General features: G+C 33.2%; 3 protein-coding genes across 4 annotated transcripts; 2 read left to right on the forward strand and 1 right to left on the reverse strand.

Annotated features, from left to right (window-relative positions):
• LOC107918454 (fatty-acid-binding protein 3, chloroplastic) lies at positions 1-2044 on the reverse strand. 2 transcript variants are annotated; one of them, XM_016848021.2, is made up of 5 exons: positions 1504-2044; positions 959-1060; positions 679-834; positions 373-587; positions 1-292 (listed from the first exon to the last, which is right to left on the reverse strand). In XM_016848021.2, the coding sequence occupies exons 1-5, from the start codon at positions 1706-1708 to the stop codon at positions 134-136; spliced, it is 837 nt and encodes a 278-aa protein (XP_016703510.1). In that variant the 5' UTR covers positions 1709-2044; the 3' UTR covers positions 1-133. The 2 variants fall into 2 exon arrangements, with proteins under 2 accessions (XP_016703510.1, XP_016703511.1); XM_016848022.2 differs by having other exon boundaries at positions 959-1057; positions 1504-1868.
• A 16282-nt stretch (positions 2045-18326) lies between these two features.
• Positions 18327-21998, forward strand: LOC107920469 (solanesyl diphosphate synthase 1, chloroplastic). Its single transcript, XM_016850198.2, has 6 exons — positions 18327-18978; positions 19351-19475; positions 19801-19928; positions 20017-20120; positions 20899-21026; positions 21202-21998. The coding sequence occupies exons 1-6, from the start codon at positions 18756-18758 to the stop codon at positions 21748-21750; spliced, it is 1257 nt and encodes a 418-aa protein (XP_016705687.2). The 5' UTR covers positions 18327-18755; the 3' UTR covers positions 21751-21998.
• Positions 21999-22038: 40 nt separating this feature from the next.
• LOC107920470 (mitochondrial inner membrane protease subunit 1) lies at positions 22039-25527 on the forward strand. Its single transcript, XM_016850200.2, has 5 exons — positions 22039-22362; positions 22449-22673; positions 23408-23518; positions 24326-24379; positions 24615-25527. Exons 1-4 carry the CDS (start codon positions 22252-22254, stop codon positions 24359-24361), a joined length of 483 nt encoding a protein of 160 aa, XP_016705689.1. The 5' UTR covers positions 22039-22251; the 3' UTR covers positions 24362-24379; positions 24615-25527.
• The last annotated feature ends 1925 nt before the right edge of the window (positions 25528-27452 follow it).

Consider the following 27452-nt stretch of genomic DNA (forward strand, 5'->3'; position numbering starts at 1 on the left):
TTCATCATGATACTCTTTGTTTATTCAATAACCTTGAAAAATGTATATGTTTGTTTACAATTTCAGTGGAACTAAACAAAATCTGACTTTTATTCATTAAAGTAGGAAACTTGAGGAAACTAATTCATTGTATTTACTTGAGAATGGTAGCCAGCCCAGTGGCAACTGATGTTTTCAACGAAGGAGAAACTGGAGCATCTCCAAAAAATACATCAAAAAGTGCAGAACCTACGTTTGGTGACTCAATTGTAGCATCAGTACTAGTTGGCAATCCATCTGATGAGACAGCAACCTGAAACACAAAGACAACGATAAATGGATTAAAACCATGTGAAGAATGAATGTTCAATGTCTATTTAAGTCAACACTCACAAGCATTTTGGAAGGATGGGGCCAAGTCAAAAAGATGGAAGTTCCTTTATTAAGTGGTCGTCCTTGGAAAATACCACGAAATGTGGAAAGGGCAGATTCATCAACCGGAGTTGGTGCCTTGATTCTAGGGGAGATGGCTTCATCCAAAGCATCCCAGAATGTTTTACCATCAACATCTCTCACCAGGACAATCTGCAACGATTTCTCCATAGGATCTGCACTTAAAAAGAATGTCAACTGGCAATTCACCTCTGTTCAAGTAACATAGACTAAATATTAGAGACTCAAATAACATATCATTATTACCCTCAAAAAAGGACTTAAACAAGGGCATGTCATCTTGAATCTGAGCAGCCGACCGTCCCTTCCAGGCATCCAATTTACTTAAGATGGATGGATTGACATATAGTCCCGCTGCATAAACCTTAACACCAATGATGGCAAAAACTTTCTCCCTGTACCCTGAAATCATTAGGCAACTAAGCGATTTATAAGGAACTCCATCAAAATGTTATTAATAGCACACAAAGGAGTAATACTATGTTTGTAAGACTAGTACTTATTCACAGATATTGTAGCAACTGACCTGTTCCAAGCAAAGACAATGAGGTTGAGCAATCAGGCACACTTAAGGATGTCCGAAATTTCACTTTGGTTGCGGGTTCCTCAGTGTAATCTGCAGTTCCTACTGTTTGCACATTGATAAAATGAGAGACCTTATTTTGAAATAATATATGTTATCATATTTTCTAGAGTTACATGGAGAAACCAGTCATTGTAGTTTATCTAACAAGCATATCAACAAATTACAAAATTAGATATACAAAGTAATAATTCATATACAGCCACTGTAGCATCGTGATCATCATATATGCCCTCCATTCCATTTATGCCTGTTATATTCAATATCACTTGTGTTTGGATGCAAATTCCAATTCCATTTTAACCATGCAATTACATCTTAACCCATAATCAGTCCATTTTAGCCATCTGCATGTTTGGATGCAAATTTCTACTCCATTTTGTCTCAATCAGAAAATTGAAAACTTTCACACTCAGTAAACATAAAAAGAACAACAAACAACATGCAGCTATAATTAAAAGGGGGGAAAACAGATATTGAGAAATTACCTGAAGAAGCTTTCAAAGTGAAATGGGTTTGAGTTAATTTGTTCTTCTGAGGGGAGAAATGAGTTGACAGAGACAAAGAATGAACTTTGTGAAATCCAAGAAGTGGGTGTGAAAGTTTTCCTGGAAAATTATTTCTGGGATTGGGTTTAGAAGGTAATGGTGAAGTGGTGCACATTGGTGTGGAAATGGATCCCAATCCAACCATTTTCTGAACTTTTAATTTTATTTTGCAAGCTGAAATCTGTAGTTTCAGGACGATGAGAAAAAGGGAGAATGTTGAAGGGAACTGAAGTCTATGGTTGTTTGTCTTTAGGCTTTTACTTGTTTACTTAACTAAAACTGGATCCGATCAATTATCAACTCTAAGCTTGAATCTTAACATGAATAGAAGATTATTTACTAAATAAAATTAACCTTAGATTGAAAGCAGATTGTTAACAAGTTAAAAAAAAGGGTAAAATTTGGTCTTTATCTTTCATTTACTCAAAGAAAAAATTACAATAATGAAAACTCCACCTAAGGAAAAAAAATTCAAATGAAAATTGCATTTAAGAAGGAACGAATTAGAATTAAAAAAAACCATGAAAGCAGTAGGCCCTCACAATTTGTCCTTTTCTTCATCCACTTTCCGCAATAGATCGTTGTTGGATTTTCTAACTTCTTTACTATAAAGGAAATCATGTTAGGACTGGAATATTAAATTTATCTAATATCATCACTTAAAAAAGATTATATATGAATTAAACTAATCTAAGCAAATTAAGATATCTTCATTCAAACAAAGTAACCCCTCCCTTATAAGGCCTCAGCTTTTCTTTGCTTTCCTCTATCAAACCACACCCAAACTGCTAATGTTCATAGTTTAGCTTTTCATTTCACAAAAAGCCATTATTTCATACTCATTTAAGTAAAGATTTCAATGGCTAAAGTTGCAGCTCTCTCTTTCAATTTCCTGCTCTTGTCCTTCATTTCAGCTACTTCAGTCTCGTTCTCAATTCACATTACAAAGTAAACAAAGTTGCTTTTTTCAACTTCCACAGTTCCACTCCTCTCTACTTTCTTTGCACAGTTTTCATGAATGCAGTTGAATTCTATCTGGGTTTTTACTATTTTAACAAATTGAAAAAAAGCTTGAACCTTTATACCTTTTACGATTTCAGAGGCTCTGGTCTTGTCATAACTGACCCTATGTCCAATCACAGTACCAGTGAAAAGATAAATCATAAGCCAATGAATACGATTCAGTCAGTTCATCTTTTTTAGATTAAATAAGTATTAGATATAGTAAAAACAGAATACAAAACTTGAAGGTCACTTAAGGGTTTAGTGGATTTCCATGTGGATACGTTAAATGTTCTAAAATCTAAGGTGTTTTGATGTGTGTGCAACTGCTGATTCAAGCAACTGTATGAATATGGTTAATTCCTTTGGGAAAAGGAATCTTGCAGCTTTAAATTATTAATTAATTATAACATTTTAAATTTTTTTTAAGTATCTGAAATATTGGAATGTAACTTGTGGGGTTTGACCTGCTCCTTCCATGTTGTATTAGGACGAGAACGAGGTTTTGGCTTGAGTCGTGTGGAAGATTTCGACCTTTTTGACGTTGGATGTTTATGTTCTACAAAATTGTGGCATATTGGTTTGATTAGTTCCCTTAAATGTTTCAATCCATCTCTGTGATGAGGTCATGAGTTTTTTAGATAATGATTGAGTTGTATTTTGGAGTATTTTGCGGTATTGGGAATTTATTTAGGAAGATTTTTATAAGATAAATATTAAAGATAATTAATGATCTATCAAAGAACTATTGGATGATCACGTGAAAAAGTTTATAAATAAACTATTGATCAACATTTTTGGTGAGCCAGGCGGAGTTGTTTTAGACATTTCTTGTTTAGGGATTTGTTATGAAGAGATATTATGTAATGCAAGATATTGTAAGGACAGTAATTTGTATAATTGGGGTTAGCACTGGGCTGTAATTATTTCTTTATTTCAAGATAGATTAGGTTTAAGTTAATAGTGATCTGGACAATTGATGAATAAAATTATTCTCTAAGCGAGGTTATGCAGATATAGGATTGAAAAATCCAAACTATATTAACAAACATGTTGTTTCACCAATAATAAGAAACCAACTATAAACCGAAGGTCTTTCAAAACTCCTTTCATTAATCTGGTTTATTTAATATTAACTGCTGTTATCAAATGGGGTTAAAAAAACATTAATCTGATTGAAAGCTTATCTACAACTCGCCAGCTTGTAAATCTTTGAGAACCAAATGTATAGAAAATCCTGCTTTTTTTTTCTTTCCTTATAATATTTATTGCTTTTTCTTTTCTTATGACTTCTTTTTTTTAAAGAAAACTATTCAACTAAGCAAATTTTAGATTTGAAAAGGCAAAAAGAAAAACCTTTTTTACTACCATGGTGTTGTTTTCTTATTTCCAAATCCCAAACTCCTTTTCTTAAAAAAATCATAAAAGTTAAAAAAATTTATAAATGTTAAGATTCGAGTCTTATGTTGATGAGTCTTGATTTTAGTTTAACATTATTGTTGTTATAACAATTTGATGTGTAAATTTAAATATCTTTTCACTTCAAGGATAAGAGAATTGTCAAGTTTAAATATCTAATGATATTAGATAATGATATAAGGTGAAAAAAATTTATATAACAAATATATTTATAAAAATTAATGTAAAAAACAAATAAAGCTTTAGTTAAAATGCTTAAATTGAAATATTTTAGTTTATAATGTTAAAAGTTGAGATATTAAAAATTAGGATAAACTTTCCTTAAAAAAAAGGTAAATCACCCCATTATTCATCCAAATTTTAGGCAATTATTATTTTAATCACTTTTTCTTAAATTTAATAATCACTTTCATCAAATCAAATTTAATATTTAGTGACTCCATTAAATTACTTTAGTCACCAAATGGAACTCTTTTTCTTTTTTGATAAAGCTCCGTATGAAACTTTGATACGATAAAATAGGCACACTCATTATTTTCCATGTCAAAAAAGGAATTTCATTTCATGTCACAAAGTATATATTTTGATAATTTAATATGTATTTTAAGAAATTTAATTAAGTTTTTTTTTTAAGAAAACGCCTAGAAACCTGACATTTGAGATATCTTTTTTATTGTCTTCTTTTTTTTTCATACATTAAACCCTAATCAAGAAGTTGGGTATTGACGAAGAGAAGAAACGAAACAGTCATGATCAAATGAGAATTCTGAGAGAATATTTTTTGGATGCAAAATTTAAGAGTATTCGTATGGTTTTCGAACTTCATCTCGTTTATTCTCTTAGTTTGATCCTTCAATGTCACCTCCTACAAGGAAAGTTGTTGTAGGTTTGTTAAAGAAAATTAGGATTGTGGAGAAAGAAAGAGAAAAGAATGGATGATGTGATTCTTCAAGTTTGTTGTTGTTGTGATAGTGGTTTGTATCATGAAATGAAAAGATGAGTTCTTAAAAAGTGCTTGATTTTAGGTTTTAGCTTTCAAATCTTGATTTAAGTTTTGAAGTGAAAACATGAGTTATGTTTGTATTATGCATTTGAGTTCTCTTCACTATTATTACTATATCTTGTTCTTTAGGAATGAATTGTCTATTTGCAAGTGATTTGTACAAATTTTACTAAATTTGGTTACTGATTTGCTATAATTTGATATGTCAAATTAGGCTCTCCAAAACACTCTAGGAGCTTATGTACAAGCAATTTAGGTGTCTTTTTTTTATATTTTTGTTGATTTTTAGTTTTCACTATTAATAAATGTTTTTGCTTGGTTATACTCCTTTTGAGACTCAAATTGGAAAAATGGTGTCATGGGGAACGTAACAAGATGTTTGAGTTGGTGTAGGGAGATGACAATGGCTTGACCTTGAGGAAAACAACATTAAACATGGGTGTCGCGATAATGATGTTAAGGAAGTCGTGGCACCGAGTCCCTTTACCTCGAGGGTGTAAAACTTCAACGGGAAATCTACCTGGAGTTGACTTGTCACATCCCGAAATTGGGTCTAGAAGTTTCGAGGGTAATTTTGAAATAATAGCTAAAAATGAGTTCTAAAATTTTGAAGTATGGCAACCCGAAAATATATTTGACCATAGCTTTTAGGAAATTAAATCAATTTATGAAAATAATGTAGAAAAGACCTTCAATTTTGAAAAGAGAGCTGTTTTGTAAAAGGGCTTAGTTTAGGAGTAGTTTTAAAGCAAATATACCTAGTTTTAAAATCAACATATTTTCCCCTCTTTTTACTGTACTTTTGATGTTTAAAAAAAGAAATAAACATTCTTCATCTTTTTCTTATGCCACCTATTAGGAAGGAAAAATCCCAAACTTTCATCCTCCAATATCAATCTTCAAAATCTCTAATCCCTTTTTTTGTATCATGTTGCTAGCATTAAAACCTCCCTAGAATTTCAATGAAAGCATAAAAAGCACCATTGATTTTACCATTGTTCAACTTGTAGGTTTTCTTGGATTTGCACCAAACGTTCGTTTTTCTTCCAACTAAGGTAATGTTTTGTTTTCTTATTATTTTATGATGATATCTAGCCTTTTAAATTGATTTTTAATCTATTGAATCAAAAGTTTTGAATTGATGTCAAAATTTGGGTCATTAATGGTGGAATTCAGGATTTTGAATGAAAATGATATTTTAAAGTATTTTTCAACTTGTTTTTATATGATTAGAAGGTTTCTAAACTTTCCTTAAAGTTCCATTAAAAAATTCTAAAGTTTTATTGAGTTTTCATGAAAAATGGTCATTGTATGTTAAAATTTTAGAACCATGAACCTGTGTGGTTTTGTGTAGTTTGAAGATTGAGAATCATTCTTAGATAAGTAATTAGATGATTGGAATTGATTTTAGGCAATGTGAATGAGTAGAAATTAAGGTATTTGAGTTTCGAGGTTGCTAATAAAAAATTTCAGTTCCAAGAGGAAGAAACCTTAGACCTGTATTTTTTATTGCTAGGGTGTGTTTATAGTTGTAATTTAATTGTGATTATTGTGTGATTTACTTTGGTGAAGCTCTGGAATTGTTAATACTTTCTTCAAGTAAGATGAAAAGTAAGGAAAAACTAGTTTAGGCTTTTGGCAACTAGGCAAAAGCGCAAACGATGAGTGTTTGGAATTGTTGCTTGTAGACACGATTCATAGTGTTAATCAATAGCTTAGAAATAGCTTAAACCCCTATCCTAAGTTTTGAGTGTAAGCTTTCTTATACCCCTCATTTAATTTGTAAAGTATGTAATTGTATAAAGTAGATAGAGTATTAAGTTGTGATAATATGACATGTGATATATATTGTGATAGCTCTTGTGAATGTGTTAGTTGTAGGCATATTAAACATACCGATTGACAGTGATGATGTTGTGTTAGCGATATAAATGTACAGTGAAAATGTGTAGAAAACGGTAAGTACATATGTGTTGAATTGTGGAATATGATGCTGATGTGACAAGTAAAGTAAGTGAATATTGGTATGTGGTATGTGATAAACTGATTTTTAATGCATTCATATGTGAACGAGGATATGTGATGGCTTAATGAGCATAGTTGTGGCACTTAAAGTTCAATTAAATGTGAATCTGATAGGTATGCTATGTGTACAAATTGTGATATGAATTGATGTTTATGAATGGAGATTAAGTGCATTAGAATAGTAATTAAATGTGTGTATTTGTGGATACTTTAGCCTTGTGATCTCATGAAACCGTTGGATATAGTTGGTATGCCATACGATTATGAATACTCACCCTTGTGTTTTTGTGATTTGGGCATTGAGGCCTCGAGATAGATTGGAGGGATAAGGGAATGTTGAGCCAAGTTCCATTCACTGGGATATGTTGGTGTGTTGGAGAATGTTTAGCTTTATGCTACACTTATGAGATATGCTAGACTCTTTGAGTCATTAGTGTGATGGAGATCCGTGTATCTAATGTGTGGTGATAGAGCCCAATTTTATGTTTCATGTTTTCAAGTTGCCAAATTATCATTAATTGATTAATACATGAAAATTTTATGTGTAAATACATGTGAATATATAAGCTAGACTTGTGGGTCATTAAAGCATGAATATGTTGTTTTGTCTGGACGAATTATCGTTAAATGAATTATATATACGAGTTGAGTGTAATTACATGTGAGAGTATATGCTAGTTTTATGATTAAGCGTGAATATATTATTTTGACTTGGTTAGAATATGGTTGTGAATGTGTTGTAGTATGCTCTTGCTTAACCTTTGATGTTGTGTATACTTTGTGGTTATTCCTGTTGTGAAATGTGCCCATATTGTAGTAGACATGTAACTTTTTTCTATTTATTTGAACGATGAATAAATAAATAAAGTTAATTTCACATTTCACTATTATGTCTTTTGTGTTTTTGCCTTTTATATTTTGCATGCATAGTGAAATTGTGACAATCAAATATTAGTTCATTGATTGTCTAAAGTTCAAACTGAAGATAAGTGGTATTGTAAAGAACGTTTACATTGCGAGAAAGATGACTTAATTTAATAATCTAAATGAGTTTGTAATCCCATAAAAGAATCAAAGTGAACATTTGATTCAAATATTGAGAAGGATTATTATGGCTTCTACAATTTCAATTGGGGAGATAGCTAGTCTTGACTATTGAAGCAATTGACTTTACGAGTAGAGATATAGATGTATTCATTGGTAGAATGATACATTAGACTAGGCCCAAGATGAATTAATTACAAATCTGTTTGTAAATTAATTCACTTGTGGCGTTCATGGTGTGATTTACCTAAATCCTGAGTTAGTCATTGACCATGCGTATGCAACTCATGTGCTTTGATATAAGTGGATACTTATACTCTAAAGATGATTGAGCCCATAGCCGGTATGTTGGGTACATGACGTGTGTATGACATGGCTTTACTAGCAGCAATAGAATTCATAGCTCAATTAAAGAGTTAATGATATTCTCTCATTGGCATTGTGTGGATTGATAAATATGGAACGTGGCCACGGGTTGCTTGTTCTCAAATGAGCAATTTATCACAATCATTTGTTGACAGTGATCACATTAATCATTAAGAAGACACAATGGTGACAATTAGATAAAATAGGATTGTATTAAGTGAACGAATTTAACTCAAATGAATCAAGGATATCATATGAGGATAACACACACATGACGAGGTCATTGGACAAAGCAGTTGGATGAATTACTTTCATAAAGAGTATACAATAATGAGTTTTCAATCATGGTACTTCTTGTGGACTGACTCCATGATTAAGTAATTGCGAATTATCGGAACGATGCTTCTGGACATAAATGCAATCACTAGAGCCTAATTGTATATGTCTGATTGGTCCCTTTGCTAGCTCAAGAAAAGCTCGATCGGACTACATTTGAATCAGAAGAAAATTCCACGACTTTGGGAATAATTTATCATGTCAATTTATTCAATGTGGATTAAATTAGGTGGTCGTAAAAATTGTTCAACTAGAGAATTTGATTAAAGAATTTTCTTAAAAAATTAATTTTTAGTACAATTAAATTTATCAACTCAAATAAAATTAATATGATATTTTTGGAAGTTAATTTTCAAGTCAGACAATTGGCCCAATGAGTAATTGAACTTGAAAACTGGACCTAAGATCATAAATTGGGCCTAGGAGCCCAAAACCTAGACCAAGACCCAAAAACTAGCCGAATCAGATTTGATATGTGAAACCAGGTCGGCGGTTCAACCGGTGGCTAGACCAGACCGATCGGGTCGTCACTGACCCAGACCAAACTGGCAGTAGGCTAATCGACTCAGGGTGCCATAAGGGTGTCGCACCTGCAGCACCGGACACTACGATGCTAGTGGCTACGACGTTGTCCCGATGACCTGCAGCAGTTGGTCGTTGGTGGTTGAGCAGTGTTAGAGTTACATTTCTACTAGAATTTCACCAGAGAAATTTATTTTAGATTAATTATTCCAAAAAATAATATTATTTTAATAATTTAGTATTAAATTAAATTTAATACTTATCTAAATAGTAATTTATTAATTTAATATTAAAGTGATTATCTTAGCATTAAATTAAATTTAATGTTTATCTTATAGATAAACATTCTATTTTTTTAATAAGATTTAATATTAAATTTAATATAATATTTATCTTGATAAATATTATATTAATTTAATATTAAAGTGATTAAGTTTAATCATAGTTAAACTCTCTAAACTCTCCCTATATAAAGAGAGTCTTGGGTCACTATTTATACACACTTAAATTCAAGAGAAAGTTGTAAAGAGAAATTTCTCTGAAGAGACTATTCTAGAAAATTTCTAGAGATATTATTCTGATTTACAATTTGACCCAAAAGTTTTGAGAAATTACAAAATTAGCCCATTGGTAATTTTTGTGAATTTTTTTTTGATTCGAAGCCAGCCCACACTCGGTAGATGTGACCTTGAGGATAGCGAAGAAGACTACTTAGTCGAAGCGTCCATCCTAAATGAATTGAAAGTGTATAATTTTGATTAAGTGTTTATTACTTTAGATATCACAACCAAGATCTTGTTTTTGAAAAAAAATAAAAAAATCTGGTTTTTCCCTAGAATAATTTTCCGTTGCGTTTTCCAAACTTGTTTTTCCAACAATTTCGACATTCACTCAGCTTGTTTAAGATTACCGACTCTTTTTAGCCATTGCAGATATTTAGCGTTTGTAGTGTGAGCAGTGTGGTTCCAAGGAAGTGATCCAAGTTAGGCTTTAGTATTTATGTAGGTGATATTATTATTCATCACTGAATTGTGGAAATAAAGGTAATGTGGTTAGATCTTTGGCTAGTTATTATTATGTTCTTGTTGGTTTAGTATGATTATGAACTTCTAAAATTTTTGCTTAGTAATTATTATTATTTTTAATTATTATAAACATTATTTGGATTGACAAGGTAAAGATGTTGCATTGGAGTGTGGTTTGGGTAAATTTGATGCTTGATTCTGTGATGATTAATGCATGTTAGAATAGAGATATGTTGAGCATGTATAATACTCTGTTTTTTTGTGTTTTTGTAAATATGAGAAGAGGTATCAATGCTCGGGACATAAATATCGATTCCTCGGAATTGAATTGTATCTTTGTGAAGTCAGTAACTTAAATTGGTATTGATACCCAATCACAAGTATCGATACTTGGGGTGAAACTATCGATACCTTTGCCCATGTATCGATAAAATGCTTTCATTTAAAATTTGACAGTATGCTAGTTTGGTATCGATTTTCTTACTAGTATCTATACTTATCTTCCAAAATATCGATACCTGTGATGGCGTATCGATACCTACCTGGGTTCTTTATAATTTTATCAAATGGCCCCTAAGCATGTTTTTAAATTATTTCTAATGTTGACTAAGGTATGTTAAGTTGTTTTAAGTGTTGTCTAAGGTGTTTAGGACTCATCACTTCTCTAAATATTTGAAAGTGAAGATGGTTGCATGTCTTGGAGACTATGTGAATAGGTATGAGTTTGATGTTTGATGTAGCGTCCTGTTACTCGAGTTGGGCCAAGTATAGGGTGTTGCATGACTGTTGAGAGAGTCGCGACACTAAGGGTATGATGTCGCGATGCCAAACCTCCAAGTTCATAATAGCCCTAAATGTGTTAAAGTGAGAAAATTGGAGCCATACTAGTGATGTCACAATACCGACCAGGGGATGTTGCGACACCAAGATCCCCCAAAGCCAAAATTGTGTCTGTAACACCCATTGCCTAGTCTAGTCGCGGACCTGTACAAGATGATGTTACCACCGATTACTTAAACAATTTTGAAACATTCAACTTACTAGAATGTGCAATAGAGTGAGTTGGAAACTTATTTCGTTTTTAGCACGTACTTAAAAGTTTACAAAATGTATATTTAATCCAACCATACATATTTTCTTGAGTTTAAAAGAGTTTTTGGCTAAATATAGCAAAACCAGACTCTTAGTTTACTAGCCTATGGACTACCCCAATATGTACATGTTACAAAATACAAATAAGAGGCTTACAACTAAGGCCGCGATCTAGCTCCATCCCTTCCAATATTTCATGGCAAACCTACAATGCTAGAAAAAGAAATTAGGTAAGTTAAATATGAACTTAGTGAGTTCTATGCCAGACCTATAAATTTATTGCATTACGATAAATTGCTACATCATGATCATAGTTCTTCCATTAGCACGATGATAAGAAAGCAAAGAAACTGCCTCGTAGAAGCTCTATGCAGCCCCAAATAATGCGTCATGCTCTCGGGAAGTTAATCGTTCAAACAAGTGATGGTAAATTACATCTCGTAATACAAAACTTCCATTGTATACCCCACATTTTGAACCCACAGTGTGAATAACTTGTTGTTAATACGGCTCATACCTTAATACTACTTGTTTCTCATTAAAACTCGTAAAGCCTTGCACAGAAAGCGAATAGAAATCTTGTTAGAAGTCCTGGCAAACATTATCATGGCAATTAGTCCCAATGGTCAGACATTTTGCGGACAATCCCCCATTCAATCACTCGACGGATAGTCTAACTAACCTTCCATCTTAGCTAGTACATACTGATAGCGTATTCACCGCTTGCGCATTTAATGCCTCACTCTTATAGTCAGCTCATACATATCAACATTCCACACGTACAAGTAGCTCGTTTATATCAACATTTCATATATATATTACTCGCACATATCACATTCCACACACCTCATTCAATTAACATCTCGCCACAACACCAATACCTCATTCATTTAACATTCCGCCACAAGGCCAATACATCGTACATTTAACATCTCGACACAATGCCAATACCTCATTAATTTAACATCCCGCCACAACACCAATACCTTATTCATTTAACATCCCACCACAATTCCAACACTTCATTCATTTAACATTCTGTTACAACACCAATACCTCGTTCATTTAACATCTTGCCACAACACCAATATTTCATAACATAGAAAGATATGTCAATTTCAAACACTCACAAGCATTCATTAATAACTCTAGTTTACCAATAGGAGAGTAACTTATAATCGATTCTACGACTAAAATAGTTTGCTTGCAATTGCACATTCAATTCACTCATTAGAAGTACTATTCAACAAGAAACATAACTTTCAAAAAATTTTCACCGCACACAACTAATCGAACTCGCATTTTTGAGCACGCAACTAAAATTTACATTCATACCCCAAGTTCTCACAATAATGCACAACATGCATCACCAATGTTGTATTCAAACATCATAATAGAGCAACACGATGGATAACAACTAAGAGTTTGGATTTAGGAACTCACCAGAAAATTTTCCTCAAGCCGAAGCTGATTACACCAGTTTGTGCTTCCCTTTGCCACTAGGTCATTTGTCCTCTGTGTCGGCTTAAGAATTTATCCTTGAAAAAGGTTAAATCTATAGGTTTCACCAACATGTAACCGTTCTCCTTCTTCCCTTCCTTATCATTTAAAAGTAAACCCAGAAGAAAAATGAAAGATGAAAATGAATGCATTCACCTCCCCAGTCGGTTCTCTCTTTTTATACCCTTCATTCCATTCTCCCACTATCTTCAAAAATTTCAATATAAAATTTTAAGTTTTCATCATTCTTTCATCCACTATCTAACCATATAATTCCATTCCTAGTATATGATTACATGTTCTAAATATTCTACAACCAGCCACTCTAAATTTCGTTTAATTACCCTATCGTCCACCACAACTGAAATTGCTATAAGTTAGTACAACTTATATGCCGTAAGACAAAATTTCAAAAAGCTAAATCGACTAGGTATTTTTGTTACAACCCGAAATGTCAAAGTTAAGTTGGAAAGGTGAATTCTGGGACTAATTTGAAAAGCTTACAAATTAAGCAATCTTTAGTGAAATTAAGATAAATTGGCAAAGTGGTTGGTAAAAGGTTGGATTTCAACCTTGGTTTCATTGAGTTTAAACTAGAAATAATGTTAGTGGGAGACATAATTGTTATGGACATGTACACTTGGTTGTTGAGTTTGGAATCAGTGTAAGAAATGCATGAGTAGTATGTAAGGGAGAGATGTTATTCTTCGGTGCACTTTCTTTATTTTCTCTGTTCTTTCTTCATTTTCTTCATTGGTCTAGTTGAAGGAATGAAAGATTAAGATTCGTCTGCAAAGGATTACAAATAACCTTTTAAATGGTCTTTGCATGCAACAAGTTGTGGTTGTTATGATAATGAAATATCTTCGTTGAAAATTCTAAAATGATTGTTATGTTTTATTAGTTGGAGGCTCGGATAACAAAGGAAGCTAAGTTGATGGTTTTAGTGTCAACCTCTAGGTGAGTTCCAAAAATCAAGCCTTAAATGGATATTTATGTTTTTTCATTGTTTGTTGTTTTTGTAACTTCTATCTTAAGATGATGAATTTTATGGCTGAATGATGATACATTGAGATGCATGTTGTGTGTAGATATGAAAGTATATGGTTGGTTGTAAGTTAATCTATGTGGTATAAATGAGATGTTTGGCATGGTATTTGCTGGTTATGTTGGATGAATTATTTTGTAATTGAATGTTGATGTATCGTGAAGTCTATTGTGTTGTTTTGAAAATGCATGAAATATTGGCATAATGTGTGTCGTGCATGAACAGTAGGGTTGAATGTCTGTGTATGAAATGCATGTATATGGTATGCGGAATGTGAAGAGTTATTTCGGCGGATGAAAGATAAAGAAATGTCATGTTGTGCATTTAGTGACACGTGTTATCTAGCTTTGCGAATGTTTAGGCGGGTAGTACAGAAAATGTATATGCATTGTTTTCGGCTTTGCGAAAGTCCGGTTGGTTTGTATGGAGATATATGCGCAAATGAATATGATAATCCAATGTGGGTTCTATCAATTCAATTTATGAGGCTCTAGGAGTTTAAGGCTTTAAGCCTCATATGTGAAATGGAAGTCCATGGCCATGACATATGAAAGTTATGAAATATGTGGAAGTCCGTCAGGACTATCTTATAAATAGAATTTTGCAACGAAGGGATTCGCTTGCATGAGTCCACCAAGAAAGAGATCGTTCTATTGTAATATAACTTTATGAGCGAGGTTTCTATTTGTGTGAATCCATAAGTGAAAGATATGACAGTCTGACATGACTTTTTCATATGTATAATTCCACAAATAGGGGATTCATTTTTATGAATTCGCCAACTTGATATCTGTTGCTAAAAGTGGACCATTACGAGTGGGATATTTGTTGATGTGAAATAGAGACAAGATACAATGATCTGCTAGAGTTGTCGATTTGATTAAGATGAGTTGATCTTCTTATTAATCTAAAAAAGAGTTTTCCTTATGAATCCGTAACTGAAACTATCCACCAAGATTAACCTTATTTGAATTATCTATATTTAATTGAAGCAAAGGCTGATATGATAATCATCTAAGGGTTTTCTCTCATAGGTCTGCAAGCAAGAATACACAAAGATTTCCTCTCAATAAGATAACTTTACATAATACTGCATAGGCAGCTAATGATGATAGAGTTCACAGGGATAATCCGCCAAGAGGTTGAATGTTTAACTACATTCTGATGTTACATCTGTGATGTCTCATAAGTGGGAGATATTTATGTGTAAGGCTTTGTATAGTCGATTACGAAATCTTCTGTTTTCAAGTTGCTCATAATAGATCAAAGGCAGTCAAGTAAGATGAATTATACAATTTCAAAACAATTCATATCATCATTCAACTTTAAAACTGAAATTAAATTGTAGTTTAATTTAAGAACGTAAAGAACATGTTTTAAGTGAGTTTTTCTTGTCAATCTAACCATTCCTTCTTGGGTAGTCACCACTGTTTGGCCATCAAGGAGTCCTACGGAACATGCTACAACTTCTCTAACATTCATCAAACACATAAGATCATACATAACATGATTTGAACACCCCATATCAATGATTCAATTATTCTTGGACTTACCATTCAACTGATTAGTAGTGGGTTGTGTATTATTGAACACCGCCAGAAAAGACTGCCATTACTTAGTGGTAAAAGTAGGAAGTGTCGCCCCCTGATGATTATGCTATCCTTACTGTGTTCTGCGCTAGCGTTGGTCCATAGTTTTTATCTACGGCAGTAACATTGGCTCGCACGCTGCCTTTACCATGAGAAACTTGTTGCGTGGAAGATACAACACCTATCTTGCCACCACGACCAACACTTTACATCTTTAGCTTCCCATATTTCTCTAGCCACCATTTCGGGCAGCCATGTAATTCAAAACAGGTAGCAACCTCATGCTTTTTGTGATGGAAATGAGTGCACAACAAGGTCGACTTATCAACACAATCAGCCTAACCATTATCACGTCCCTCCGTGCGTACTGTAAAGCCCAAAATTTTGGGCTTCTCTTCCTTGACCTGTGTAATGCCGCGAACACATTCCTCTTATGTAATCTGTTGGAATGTCGATTCAAAGAAGGCAAAGGATCTTGGAAAAGTAATGTAGACCTAATCCGAGCATAAGAATCAAAATAGAGACCAAGAAGAAATTGATGAAGTTGACCATGCTTACGATGTTGTTCATACGCCTTCCCTAAGTTACATAAACACTTTCCACACTTACAATATCTAATTCATCCCACAAAACCTTTAATTTACTGAAATAAATAGCAGCACACATGGTCTTGATTTGCTTACAATGATTAATATATGCTTTTAATTGTTGAATACATAGGCCATTGACAACAGAAAAACGTTCATGTAAATCATCCTACAAATTTTTCGCATTATCATAATTGGGAAGCATCAATCTTACCTCTGGATCAATAATATTGAGAATCCAGAACACAAGCATACAATGAATGGTAACCTAATCATCCTAATAATATGCAACATATTATATAGATAATATCCCATAATTATAAAATCTTTACAGATTAGTATAAGAGGGAAATTAATTGTCTAAAATTTCAAGTAAGTTAAATAACAATTTGTGTTGTATTTTGGTAATTGGACTCCTATAAATAACTAATATGTAATGATCTTTTGATGGATAGATAGGTTATGGAACTAACAATAGATATGCTGCTAAAGTTAAATGTTGTAGCTTGGAACTAGATTATGAAGCTAATATTATGTATTGATTTTAAGTTAGTTTAATTGTGTTCTATATTGTTGTTGGTTTGGATGCATATAGTTTTTTTTTTTTTTTGAAATTTTTATTCATGCAGGTGTTTTACGATGCAAACAGAAACTGCACTATTAACTTATAAAGAATATAATTTAAAGAGATGTTAAACTTTATAATTGATAAAAGTAGAATTCATTTTCTATGTTAAAATTTATTAAAAAAATTATATTCTTCATAAATAAAATTATATATGTACCTTTTTAAATCAAACAAAGTCTACACGTAACATAATGATTTACAAAATTAAAGTTATTGTTTTCATAAAATAATCAAATATTTATTTCTCTCTCACATGTGGTTGTCTTTTTATAGATATGATTATTTCCTGAGATCCAAATCTGACCAGATATAATATCTTATTTTTGAGAAATGATTTATTTAATTATTCCAATAGCTTTTATTATTTCAATTCCGATGTTGTCTTTTTTCTAATATTCATAATTTATTTAAAATTAAATGTGTATAATTTATATAAATAAAGAATAAAATATTGCAATTAATTGAATCAATAAACTATCCTAGATAATGTATTGAAAAATAAACATATGGCACTTTTATTATATTTAGCAATTTTATTTCTTTATCAATATTTAAAATTTTAATAATTTTATAATATTACGTATTTATGTTTTATTGTAATATAACTCATATAATAGATAAGCACACTTATTTTATATAGGTACAGATAAAAATTATGAATTTAAAAATAAAATAAATATTTGATAAATTATTTAAAAAAATATATAGAGAATTTAATTGAGGGCAACAACCTTCTTAAAACTTGTGATATCAAAATTATAGATAAATAATGAAAGAGATTCAATTAAATTGGTGTCAAAGATTACACATAATTATTTATTAGTGGAATAAAAAAACTCCATTTTAGGATGTTGCTGTGTCTTTTATAAATTTTATCATTTTAATAAACATAATATAATTTTCTATAATTTTTTAAAATTTTTTTATATAAGTTCTATAAATAAATTAATCCCTCTTAAAATAATTAAAAAATCAATTAAATCTTCCAAATCAAATGCTGCACCATCCATCACACTATTATTTTTTTCACGTCAACTGTCATGTTAGCCGCCACATCATCTTTTAACGAGCTCTTAAGAATTTCAACCAAAAAAAGCTATATTTTAAAGGTTGAATTATTGCTAGGAATTACAATTTTTAAATAGAGTTTATAAGAGGTTTTTTAATATTTAAATTAGGTGTGAATAACTATAATTAATTGTATTTAAGAACTTAAAAGTTAAAACTTCATTTTTTTTTGAATTATATTAATAAAATAAAATTTAAATAATAAACATAATTAACGCATTCGAATACAGGCTACATCTAGGGCGGTGAACAGATGATTAATCTAATGTTAATGGATAATGAGAGTTTAATGATAAAATCATCAACTAATTATTTGGATGAGAAAGAATCAAACACGTGCCATTCTATATTGATCACTCAATTGTAAGAAGATATAAAGAAGGTATTACATGGCTCATGTTTCGATCAAAAACTGCCAATTTGCAAGGAGGCCTCTTGATTGATTCTGACCCAAAGATAATATATCCTACGGCCCTTCTTTAATTTCCATAAAATTTCCTTCTTGCATGTATTTGAACAAATCTCGCTTTTTTCATTTTGTAGCGAAAAAACGTCAATAGCCTCTCAAACTCTTTCATTGAACTGATAAGCAGCTCAGGACAAAACTACAACAAGTCCTATGTGGGATCTTTTCATCCACCCAAAATTTCTGAACCTTCTTAAACTTGGGAGGACATTGTTTTCTTTTTTTCTTGTAATAGAAATGGAAACTTTTTAAGTTTGAAGACATCCTTTTGAGCTCTTTTGAAGTCGTTTTTACAGTTTCTTGTCGAATACCCAGTTTTTCTTTCAGCCTGTTTTCTTCAGTTTAGTGATTCTTTTATGGGAAATTGACTAAAGATTGAATTTTTATTTCTGGGTTTTTGTTAAAAAGAGTAAAACTTGGCATTTTTGCTCTTCTTTTTTTTTTGGTTCTTGGTTGGGTGTTCGTTTTAAGAATGATGTCAATGACATGCCACAATCTTGATTTTGGAACAAGAGTGCTTGATTTGGTTGCTATTGGCTCCTCTTCTAATTCTTCAATTGAAAGGTACGCAGTGAAGAATCATGGAAAAACATTTGCCACTAAAGTCTATGGAGCTAGAAGAATGGTTTGTTGCAGGCAAAACATTAGTAGAACTCGTGTGTTCTCCACAAATACTTCAGAGGCTCTGCTTAATGGTAATATTTTTGCTACCTAAACATCTTTCAAGTTTTAATCTTGTTTTTGGTGGTAAGTTATTCAAATTCAATTTTATACTCGGTTCTATCAAATTTATCACACTGTATATTTGTTGTTAGTTTTCAAAAATTGCTTTGGCATAGTATCTTTAATCTGTCTGTATCTCATTACTTGGTTGAGGTTCTATACTATTTTATTGTTACTATTGGAATTCATATACTTGAAATTATTCTTTTGGTTATTGGTGCCATGTTTAATAGGAAAGAATAGTTTAATTTTCATCCTATGTTTTGGTTATTAGATTTTGTTATTACAGATTTGAGTTCAGTAATTGGAATAATAGATTTTTGTCCACTTTGACAACAATGTAGGAGTTGGTCAACGTACTGCGCCTGTGTTGGATTTGAAGAAAGAGGCTAAAAGTCCCATTTCACTGGCAAACTTGTTCGAAGTTGTAGCTGATGACCTCCAGACTCTAAATCAAAATCTCCAGTCAGTAAGTGCTCATTGAGACTTTAATTCTTACATGTCCCTTATAGTTCTGTTGTCATATATCGGGTTTTCTGCATGTTGGGGATGATTTTGTTCAAGTTCTATGGTCACTAATAAGGTTTTGCACGTTTTGGTTCATCTAATGAGGCCAGATGAATTAACTAATAGATATGTTGCTTCTTTGTTTATTGAAATCTTAGGTTTGCTTGATGGATTATGCATAGCTGTTTCAATTTGTCTGCTTAACTTGGAAGATTTGACTTTTTGATTTGTTTAGTTCTTTGAAGATCTTGATGTTAGTTATGTATCTGATGATGATGATCTGCTAGATTGTTGGTGCAGAGAACCCTGTTCTAATGTCTGCAGCTGAGCAGATCTTTGGTGCTGGTGGTAAGAGAATGAGACCGGCCCTGGTGTTCTTAGTTTCAAGAGCTACGTTAGAGTTAGTCGGATTGAAGTAACGATTCAGAACTCTCTTAACATATTAAACACATTTTCGTTATAGTTTTAGACTAATCTCCATTTTGTATATCTTTTTTTTCCAGGGACCTTACTACAAAGCATCGGCGTTTAGCGGAGATCATTGAGATGATTCATACTGCAAGCTTGATACATGATGATGTATTAGATGAAAGTGATCTGCGAAGAGGTTAGCCCGTAAATTAACATCTTTTTTCATGTGTTCGATGTGTTGTTCTTAAGAAGAAACCATCTCAAATCTAAAGAGATAATAGTTCTTCCATTCAAGTGCATTAAGAAATAGGTAGTCTATGCTTTTGGTCTAATCACCGCACTGATCGTTCTGGTCAATGGATCATCTTGGTGTGCCAGTTACTCTAGGCCAACTCTATACCATTGTTGAGGGTAAGCTTCTACAACAGAAAAAGGGAAAAGAGAAGTTTTAAGAATGGAAATCTCTGGCTTTCTTAAAAAGGAAAATACTATGCTTTTGCAGTAGTTTACGAGCGGGAGATTCTTTATTAATTATTAACCGTTAAATAGTCGGCAAGAAGTACATTTTCTTCGGGATAGGGATAATTGAGGTTATGGTTGCGGCCTTCTATACACATGTATAAGGGCACTAGACACAGTTTCTATTTCAGTATATACAATAAGTGCATGTGTAAATGTGGGGCGTCCATGTTCTTTGTACATATATAGCAAATTGGTAGTTGTGGTGGTGTTTAAGAGTGAAACTGTAGCCAAATTTCTAGCCTGTGCATGTTAGGGACAGGAACCACTGCACCTACCATTCCATCGAATGATTCTGACTGCTCGGTTTTAACATTCAATAGTAATGGTAATAGTAATAATAGAAGCTTTGATCTCATGGGAAGAGCTTGAATTTCTTCGATATCTTTTTTTCTCCTAGTCTTTCGTGATTTGGGAGACTGCTAATTTGGAACTGTATGTTAATTTAATTGCAGGAAGAGAGACGGTTCACCAACTGTACGGCACAAGAGTAGCCATACTGGCTGGGGACTTCATGTTTGCTCAGTCATCATGGTACCTTGCAAATCTTGAAAACCTTGAAGTCATTAAGCTCATTAGCCAGGTACGTAGGACCTAGGCCTAACATTTACCATCTCGTTTGGATGTAAACCCAAGTATTGACTAAAAAGTACCACCTGTGGAGATTCGAAACGTGCTGTGGCTATGGAGATAGTTCTCAAACTATTGATATTTCACTTTAACTAGTCTCAAGTGTATCCTCATTAATGATATTGCAGGTTATTAAGGATTTTGCAAGTGGTGAGATTAAGCAGGCATCGAGTTTGTTTGACTGTGATGTCAAACTTGAGGACTATTTGCTAAAGAGTTATTACAAAACAGCTTCATTGATTGCAGCTAGTACCAAGGGAGCCGCCATTTTCAGTGGAGCTGATCGTAGTGTAACAGAGCAAATGTATGAATATGGAAAGAATCTTGGCCTATCATTCCAAGTTGTTGATGACATATTGGATTTTACACAATCAGCAGAGCAGCTGGGAAAACCAGCTGGTAGTGATCTAGCAAAAGGCAACCTCACAGCACCTGTAATTTTCGCGCTTGAAAAGGAGCCAAAACTTAGAGAAATCATTGAATCTGAGTTCTGCGAGACTGGTTCCCTTGACGAAGCAATCGAACTAGTAAAGCAATGCGGGGGAATCGAAAGGGCACAAGAGTTGGCAAAAGAGAAAGCTGATATTGCAATCAAGAGTCTCCAATGTCTTCCTCAAAGTGATTTTCGGTTAGGGCTTGAAGATATGGTGATGTTTAATCTAGAAAGGATTGATTAGTTTAACTAATCCAAAACAAACAGCATGATACATGACAGATAAACATGGCATGAAGTTGAAGCCTGTACCCATATAGAACAGCTTTCTTAGGATATTAATTGGTTCCTTGTCACTGGTTGTATATTCATACAAGGCTTTGAGCTTTGACTTGAGCTCTTAGTATCAATGTCTTCAAATTATACATTTGTCTGAGAAAAAATAATTTCTCTGTTAAATTAAATTGATGAACAATAAAGTTTTTGTGGTCATCAATATTAAGCTAATAAACTTCCATTATGTATACAAGGAAAACCTATACTACAGGGGTTTCTCTTTTTCTTCTTAAAGTATTTGTGTTTGACGTTTATTTGAAAAAGTGTGAATATAAACCATTAATTTGGGGAAAAGCCAAAACTTTTGAGTCAAACATGTAAATAAGTTCTAAATACTGATGTTATATTAATTTACCGAACGAGCTTAAACCCAACAAACCCCTAAAAGAAGAGGGGCAAAAAAAAAAAAATGAGACAATGGAGAAGCATAGCGAAAGAAGCCATAGATCGAGCTTCCATTATCGTTAAATTCCTTTGCTTGCTACACGTCACCGACGCCTACGTAGTATCATCCAACCATGTCTGTAACTTAATCAAACTTTCCCTCTTCTTTCTTTCTTTCTTTCTTTTTCTTTTTTTTTTGAGGAATTAATTGAATTGATGCAGGTTCTGGGTCCTAGTATGCTCCCAACGTTAAACATAACCGGCGACGTCGTACTTGTGGAACACTTGTCTCATCGGATAGGCAAACTGGGTTCGGGTGATTTGGTCTTGGTTCGGTCGCCGCTCGACCCTAATAGGACCCTAACTAAGCGCATTGTAGCCATGGAAGGTGATAGAGTTACTTTCTCGTTAGACCCCACTCGGAGCTTCAGCTCCCGTTCTCTTGTGGTACCCTTCTCCTTTTAATTGGGTCTTCCGTGTTCTGAAAAGAAGTATTCATTTATGTTTTTTCATCTTGTTGAGTATTGTAGTTTTGATAGCTTAGATATAGCTAAATAATGAACATGTAAGCTCTGGGTTGTTTTTGCGATTGGATTTTTATAATTTTACAACTAGGAACAAAATTCGAATTTCTTTTGATATGGAACACGTATGTTGAAATTTGTTATTTTGTGAAGCTAAAATAGTTAACAAAAAGAAAGTAGTAAAAGCAACAATTGCATGGAGGTTTCGGTAGATTGGAAAAAGAAAAGTAAAAGCTTGGGTCTTTGCAGAAACATATAGTCACCACCAGACCCAGCCCGCTGAGCATGTGCCTTGTTGTGAGAGCATAAGCTAGAATCCCCCTTTTTGAGTCGCACAGGTCCCTCAAGGTTTTGCTCTCCTCATGTGTGCTTCTAGAGATTCAAACCCTCATCACAGCACACATATGAGTGCACTTTTATCTGAATGGAATAGTGCACTCATGTTTGTCTGTGTTGTGGCGTAGGTTCAAATCTCTGGAGGTGCACCTAGGGTGGCACAACTTTGAGGAACCTCTAAGCCCAAAGAAGACAATTCCGGCTTATGCTCTCATAATATGCTCATGGCCTGTGGGCTGGGTCGAGTTGTGACACATAACATAGCATTAGATTCTTGAATGATCATTTTTCTGTTATTTTGCTTTTGGTTTAAATGGATAGGTTCCAAAGGGGCATGTTTGGATTCAAGGGGATAACTTGTATGTTTCACGTGATTCACGGCATTTTGGTCCTCTTCCTTATGGGCTTATTGAAGGGAAAGTGTTTATGAGGGTAAGCACTGCTAACTCTATTGCCTTTGGATTTGTTCACAAGAATGAATTGAAGTATATTTGTTGGAATTAATAATATGGGACATGTTAAACATAGAGTGATTTGGTGTATGGGTTCTTTGGCATTTTTCATTTATCCTTTTGCCGGTAATCCCTTTTGACCCAGTTTTAGTTCTTGCATGTCATAAAACCATTATTTCAGTGAATTTAGTGCTTAAAAAGCCAAGACTATGCTTATCTGGCTCAACTAAATTAGTTTCACTTGTCTTATTTATGTGCTTAACCGGTTTTAAATGATTTAAGATTTTTGTGGTTGGGACTTGAACTAGTTTGGCGGATCATGATGCAACCTTTTGGTGTTAATGTCTCAAACAAGCAAATTAGGTTCCACTTAAAATAGTAAAAAAATGGGCTTTCTTGGTAGTTTTGGTTTGAAAAGATGCTGTTAAGCTTTGTCTATCTTTAGAATATCAGGGCACAACTTGTCTCCATAGAAACATCATTTGATTCACATGATGTTAGACCTTTCACTTATAAACTTTACCAAATTACTGAAAGAAAGAAATAAAAGTAAGGTGCATGCTTATCATTTATAAGTAAGACTTGATGGTCTTGTATGTGTAGGGGTTTAGAAACTGGGTATGTATGCAATATATTAAGGTTATGTTGGATCAACTTGCATGTTCTTTGAACACAGACATGAATTTTGGTATATTTGACATGTCTTCACTTAAAGTCGCTCAAATGGATTATGATTTGCAGTACTTACCTAATCTTTCTATTTATTTTATATCTTTCTATTTGTTAGGTATGGCCGCCTAACAGCTTTGGTTTATTGGGTTAATGAGACAATACATTCAAGGTATATAGTTCGCTATTAGTGCTTTTAAGACTTGTGATAATGTTCGAGAATGGTCTTTTCTGGTGCTAGTTTTAAATGATGTACAATTTTTTTTGTTTTTGTTTTTTAATTCTTAACCCTTCCCCTATTCCCAACTGTGGTTTGTTTTGTACCAAAGAATGAATATCGTACTGTGGTTTTCTTCCTTAGCTAGGGGAACTGCATAGTATTGATGCAAAGTTTTTCCCCTTTTCAGAAGTGTTGAAAGCCAGTCCACTTATGTTTTCGGAAACTCAAGAAAAAAAATATCTTCTGCCTCTCTCTAAAACTCAAGAAAACCCTAGGCCTTTGGCTTGTGCGACCGGCTCTCCTCAGCCCACCATCCTCACCCTTAATCTTTTTTGTTCCGGTTCCTTTTTCCATTTCCCCTCTGTTTTTCCTTGCTTTTCTTGGAATAATATGAACCCCCGTCCCCCCTGCTTTCCTGCATGTTTGGCCTTGGTTGGACTTTTGCCATCAGTCTTGGCTGATTCTGCTTGATGGGGACATTTTTCTACCTTCCACTTGTGGGAGTGGTTTTTATTCTCTTGCCAAATCCGCACGAAGGGAGAGATCATCTTCCCTCTGATGTTTGATGCCACTGTGGTTGCACTCGGGCTGAAGGTTGCTGCTAGGTTAGTTGGTTTCCGATGGTTAGGTCTCCAGGTTTGTCGTTCTGCGCTTTGGGCTGTGGTTGCTGGAGAGCTGTGGTCTCGGTTTTCTGTGCCTTTTTGATTTTCTGCTTTGTGGTTGCATTGCCCTGCCCTGGTTTTGTTGCAAGTTTTTGGCTCCTGTCTAGCGAGAGCAGAGGTCTACAGAAAAACGGGAATCAATGCTGCAGGGCCTTTGCCCTCATAGCTGGTGCCCTTGCTCCGGGCTTGATTCCTCTCCTGTTCTCACATTTGAAGGGATGGTGGCAGCCTTGCTTGTTTACATAGAGCTGCCTGGGGCTCTGCTTTGGCATGGGTCTGTTTGCGGCTCTTGTTGGGTGGCTTTATTGGGGCTGTAGTGCCTGTATCACTTTTTAATCTTAATGAAGTTACCCCTCTGTTCCAAAAGAAAAGAAAAAGACCATTGAAAGCCAAAATTTGGCTACTTCCTACTTATGGAGGCTTATGGTATTGGTCCTAGTTATTGGGGTTTATTGATGAATACCAAAGATCATCCCAAACAAAATATCCATAAATGGATCAACATTTGACATGCAACATTGTTTTTCATTGCTTTCTTTTTAGACGGGGATCAGATAAAAACCTACAACCATGTTGAAGGACCTTCAATTTTATCTACCAAATAAAAGATTCAATATCTTTGAACACCTCAATTGATTTGATTACTATATCACAGACCTAATTTGGACAGAATACAAAATGTGATATCTTTAATAAATACAGAACTTATTTATTTAATAAATACAATATCATAGGGGGTTTTTGTACTAAAAGTTGGATTGTGTTTTGTTATCTTTATTTAATCTACATATTTTAGATCAAAGAGCAAATTAATCATTTTGTTAAAATTTTCATTCATTTTTATTGGTTATTACCAGTTTTATGAAATTTTTAACAGAAAAGATTAATTTTCTTTTTGTTCTAATGTATAAGGGTTTATTTATCCATTTTTAAAAAAGAGACGAAATTATAATAATTTGATTGATGGTAACTATTCATATGTTTATGTATTATTTGTTTTTTTTAGTCAAACCCATTTTTAATATTTATATTATATTTATCTTTATATATTTTTTAATTTTAGATCACATAAATTAAATTTATAATAATTTTTAGTTAAGCATTTTTAAAATAGAGTTACTTTAATAAAACACTACAAGTAAAAAAAAAATTATTTTCGTTATATAATTATGAAGTGAAAATGTTATATTAATTCAGCAGCAAATTTAATAGTAAATGTTAAATAAATTCTTGAAACACAAGTTTAAATTTATAAAAATTTATAAAGAATACATGGGGTTTTGTATTATAGGGCCGGGCCTGAACCCTGTGTAGCTCGGGTCATGAACATGGGGTTGCAATAAAGGGCAAAATTGGGAAGCGACATGCCTATAAATCACAAAGAAGGAAGGAAGTAGGGTTTTTCAAGTTGCCATTTGAGAGGGAGGGAGCGAAATTTAGTTGAAGTGGCTCTCTCGTTGCGTTGCAGGCATCAAGTAAACCCTAATTCCTTCCTATTCATTTCATATTTTGGAAGCTCGTTTTGTGATCTTTGCAAAATTTAACTCAAATGGTAATTATCATACATTCCTCAAACATTCCCTTTTCCAAAACGAGGCCGTTCCAAATGAGTTCTTGCTTTGCTAAATAAAGAAAACATGAGAGAGCTCAATTTCACCCGGCCTAGATTTAGTTTTGTGGGGCAGCCTCAAGGATTTTGTTCAAATTCAGGTTAACTGCCCTAAATTTGTTTTAATTCATTGATGGGGTTGTGTGGGACGACAGAGATTCAAAGATGGTTCTTTTTGGTTGATCAGATAAAGATTTCGACACTCTATATGCATTAATTCAATTTTAAAATAAGATAAAACTGGTATCCCCTTCTGTCTGCAGTTGATGGTAAGATTTTAATTGAAGAAAGGAAAATCGTGGCACTTCAAATGTTTTGAATTTGGTATTAACACTGTCTCAGAAAAATGATATATATATTTTTTAATTTGCAATTGGTCGTAACGTTAGAAATTTCTTCAAAAGCTTAGTCAACTGGTTTTATTAGGTTCAAATCTTGTCTTGTTTAAGTTAGTATTTTTGTGGAAAATTGTGAAAGCACTGAAACAAAGTAGGAGTAAATTTAAAAGACAAAAGAAATTACGATAGAATAAAAATTCATTTACATCAAATATTTTCAATTATTAGGAAAAATTACAATTGAGTGAATACGAATGACACATATTTTTATTTATCGTTCAGTTCTTTCAAAACTAAGAGCACGTTTGGTTCGCTGTATTGGAATAGAGGCGTAATGTAATAGAGGTGTAATGGAATAGAGGTGTAATAGCAAATCAACTGTTTGGTTGAATGTAATGGAATAGAGGCGTGATAGT

This window comes from Gossypium hirsutum, chromosome D13 (assembly GCF_007990345.1).
Source record: "Gossypium hirsutum isolate 1008001.06 chromosome D13, Gossypium_hirsutum_v2.1, whole genome shotgun sequence".
NCBI lineage: Eukaryota > Viridiplantae > Streptophyta > Magnoliopsida > Malvales > Malvaceae > Gossypium > Gossypium hirsutum.

Bases quoted from the DNA above. Each gene is read 5' to 3' on its own strand.
- LOC107920470 (XM_016850200.2), top strand. From the start codon at position 22,252: ATGAGACAATGGAGAAGCATAGCGAAAGAAGCCATAGATCGAGCTTCC. The intron at 22,363-22,448 runs GTCTGTAACTTA...GAATTGATGCAG, and splicing joins ACGTAGTATCATCCAACCAT to GTTCTGGGTCCTAGTATGCT. The intron at 23,519-24,325 runs GTAAGCACTGCT...TCTATTTGTTAG, and splicing joins AAGGGAAAGTGTTTATGAGG to GTATGGCCGCCTAACAGCTT.
- LOC107920469 (XM_016850198.2), top strand. From the start codon at position 18,756: ATGATGTCAATGACATGCCACAATCTTGATTTTGGAACAAGAGTGCTT. The intron at 18,979-19,350 runs GTAATATTTTTG...ACAACAATGTAG, and splicing joins TTCAGAGGCTCTGCTTAATG to GAGTTGGTCAACGTACTGCG. The intron at 19,929-20,016 runs GTAACGATTCAG...TTTTTTTTCCAG, and splicing joins TTAGAGTTAGTCGGATTGAA to GGACCTTACTACAAAGCATC.
- LOC107918454 (XM_016848021.2), bottom strand. From the start codon at position 1,708: ATGGTTGGATTGGGATCCATTTCCACACCAATGTGCACCACTTCACCA. The intron at 1,061-1,503 runs GTAATTTCTCAA...ATGTGCAAACAG, and splicing joins CACTTTGAAAGCTTCTTCAG to TAGGAACTGCAGATTACACT. The intron at 588-678 runs GTAATAATGATA...TTTTAAGTGCAG, and splicing joins GTTTAAGTCCTTTTTTGAGG to ATCCTATGGAGAAATCGTTG.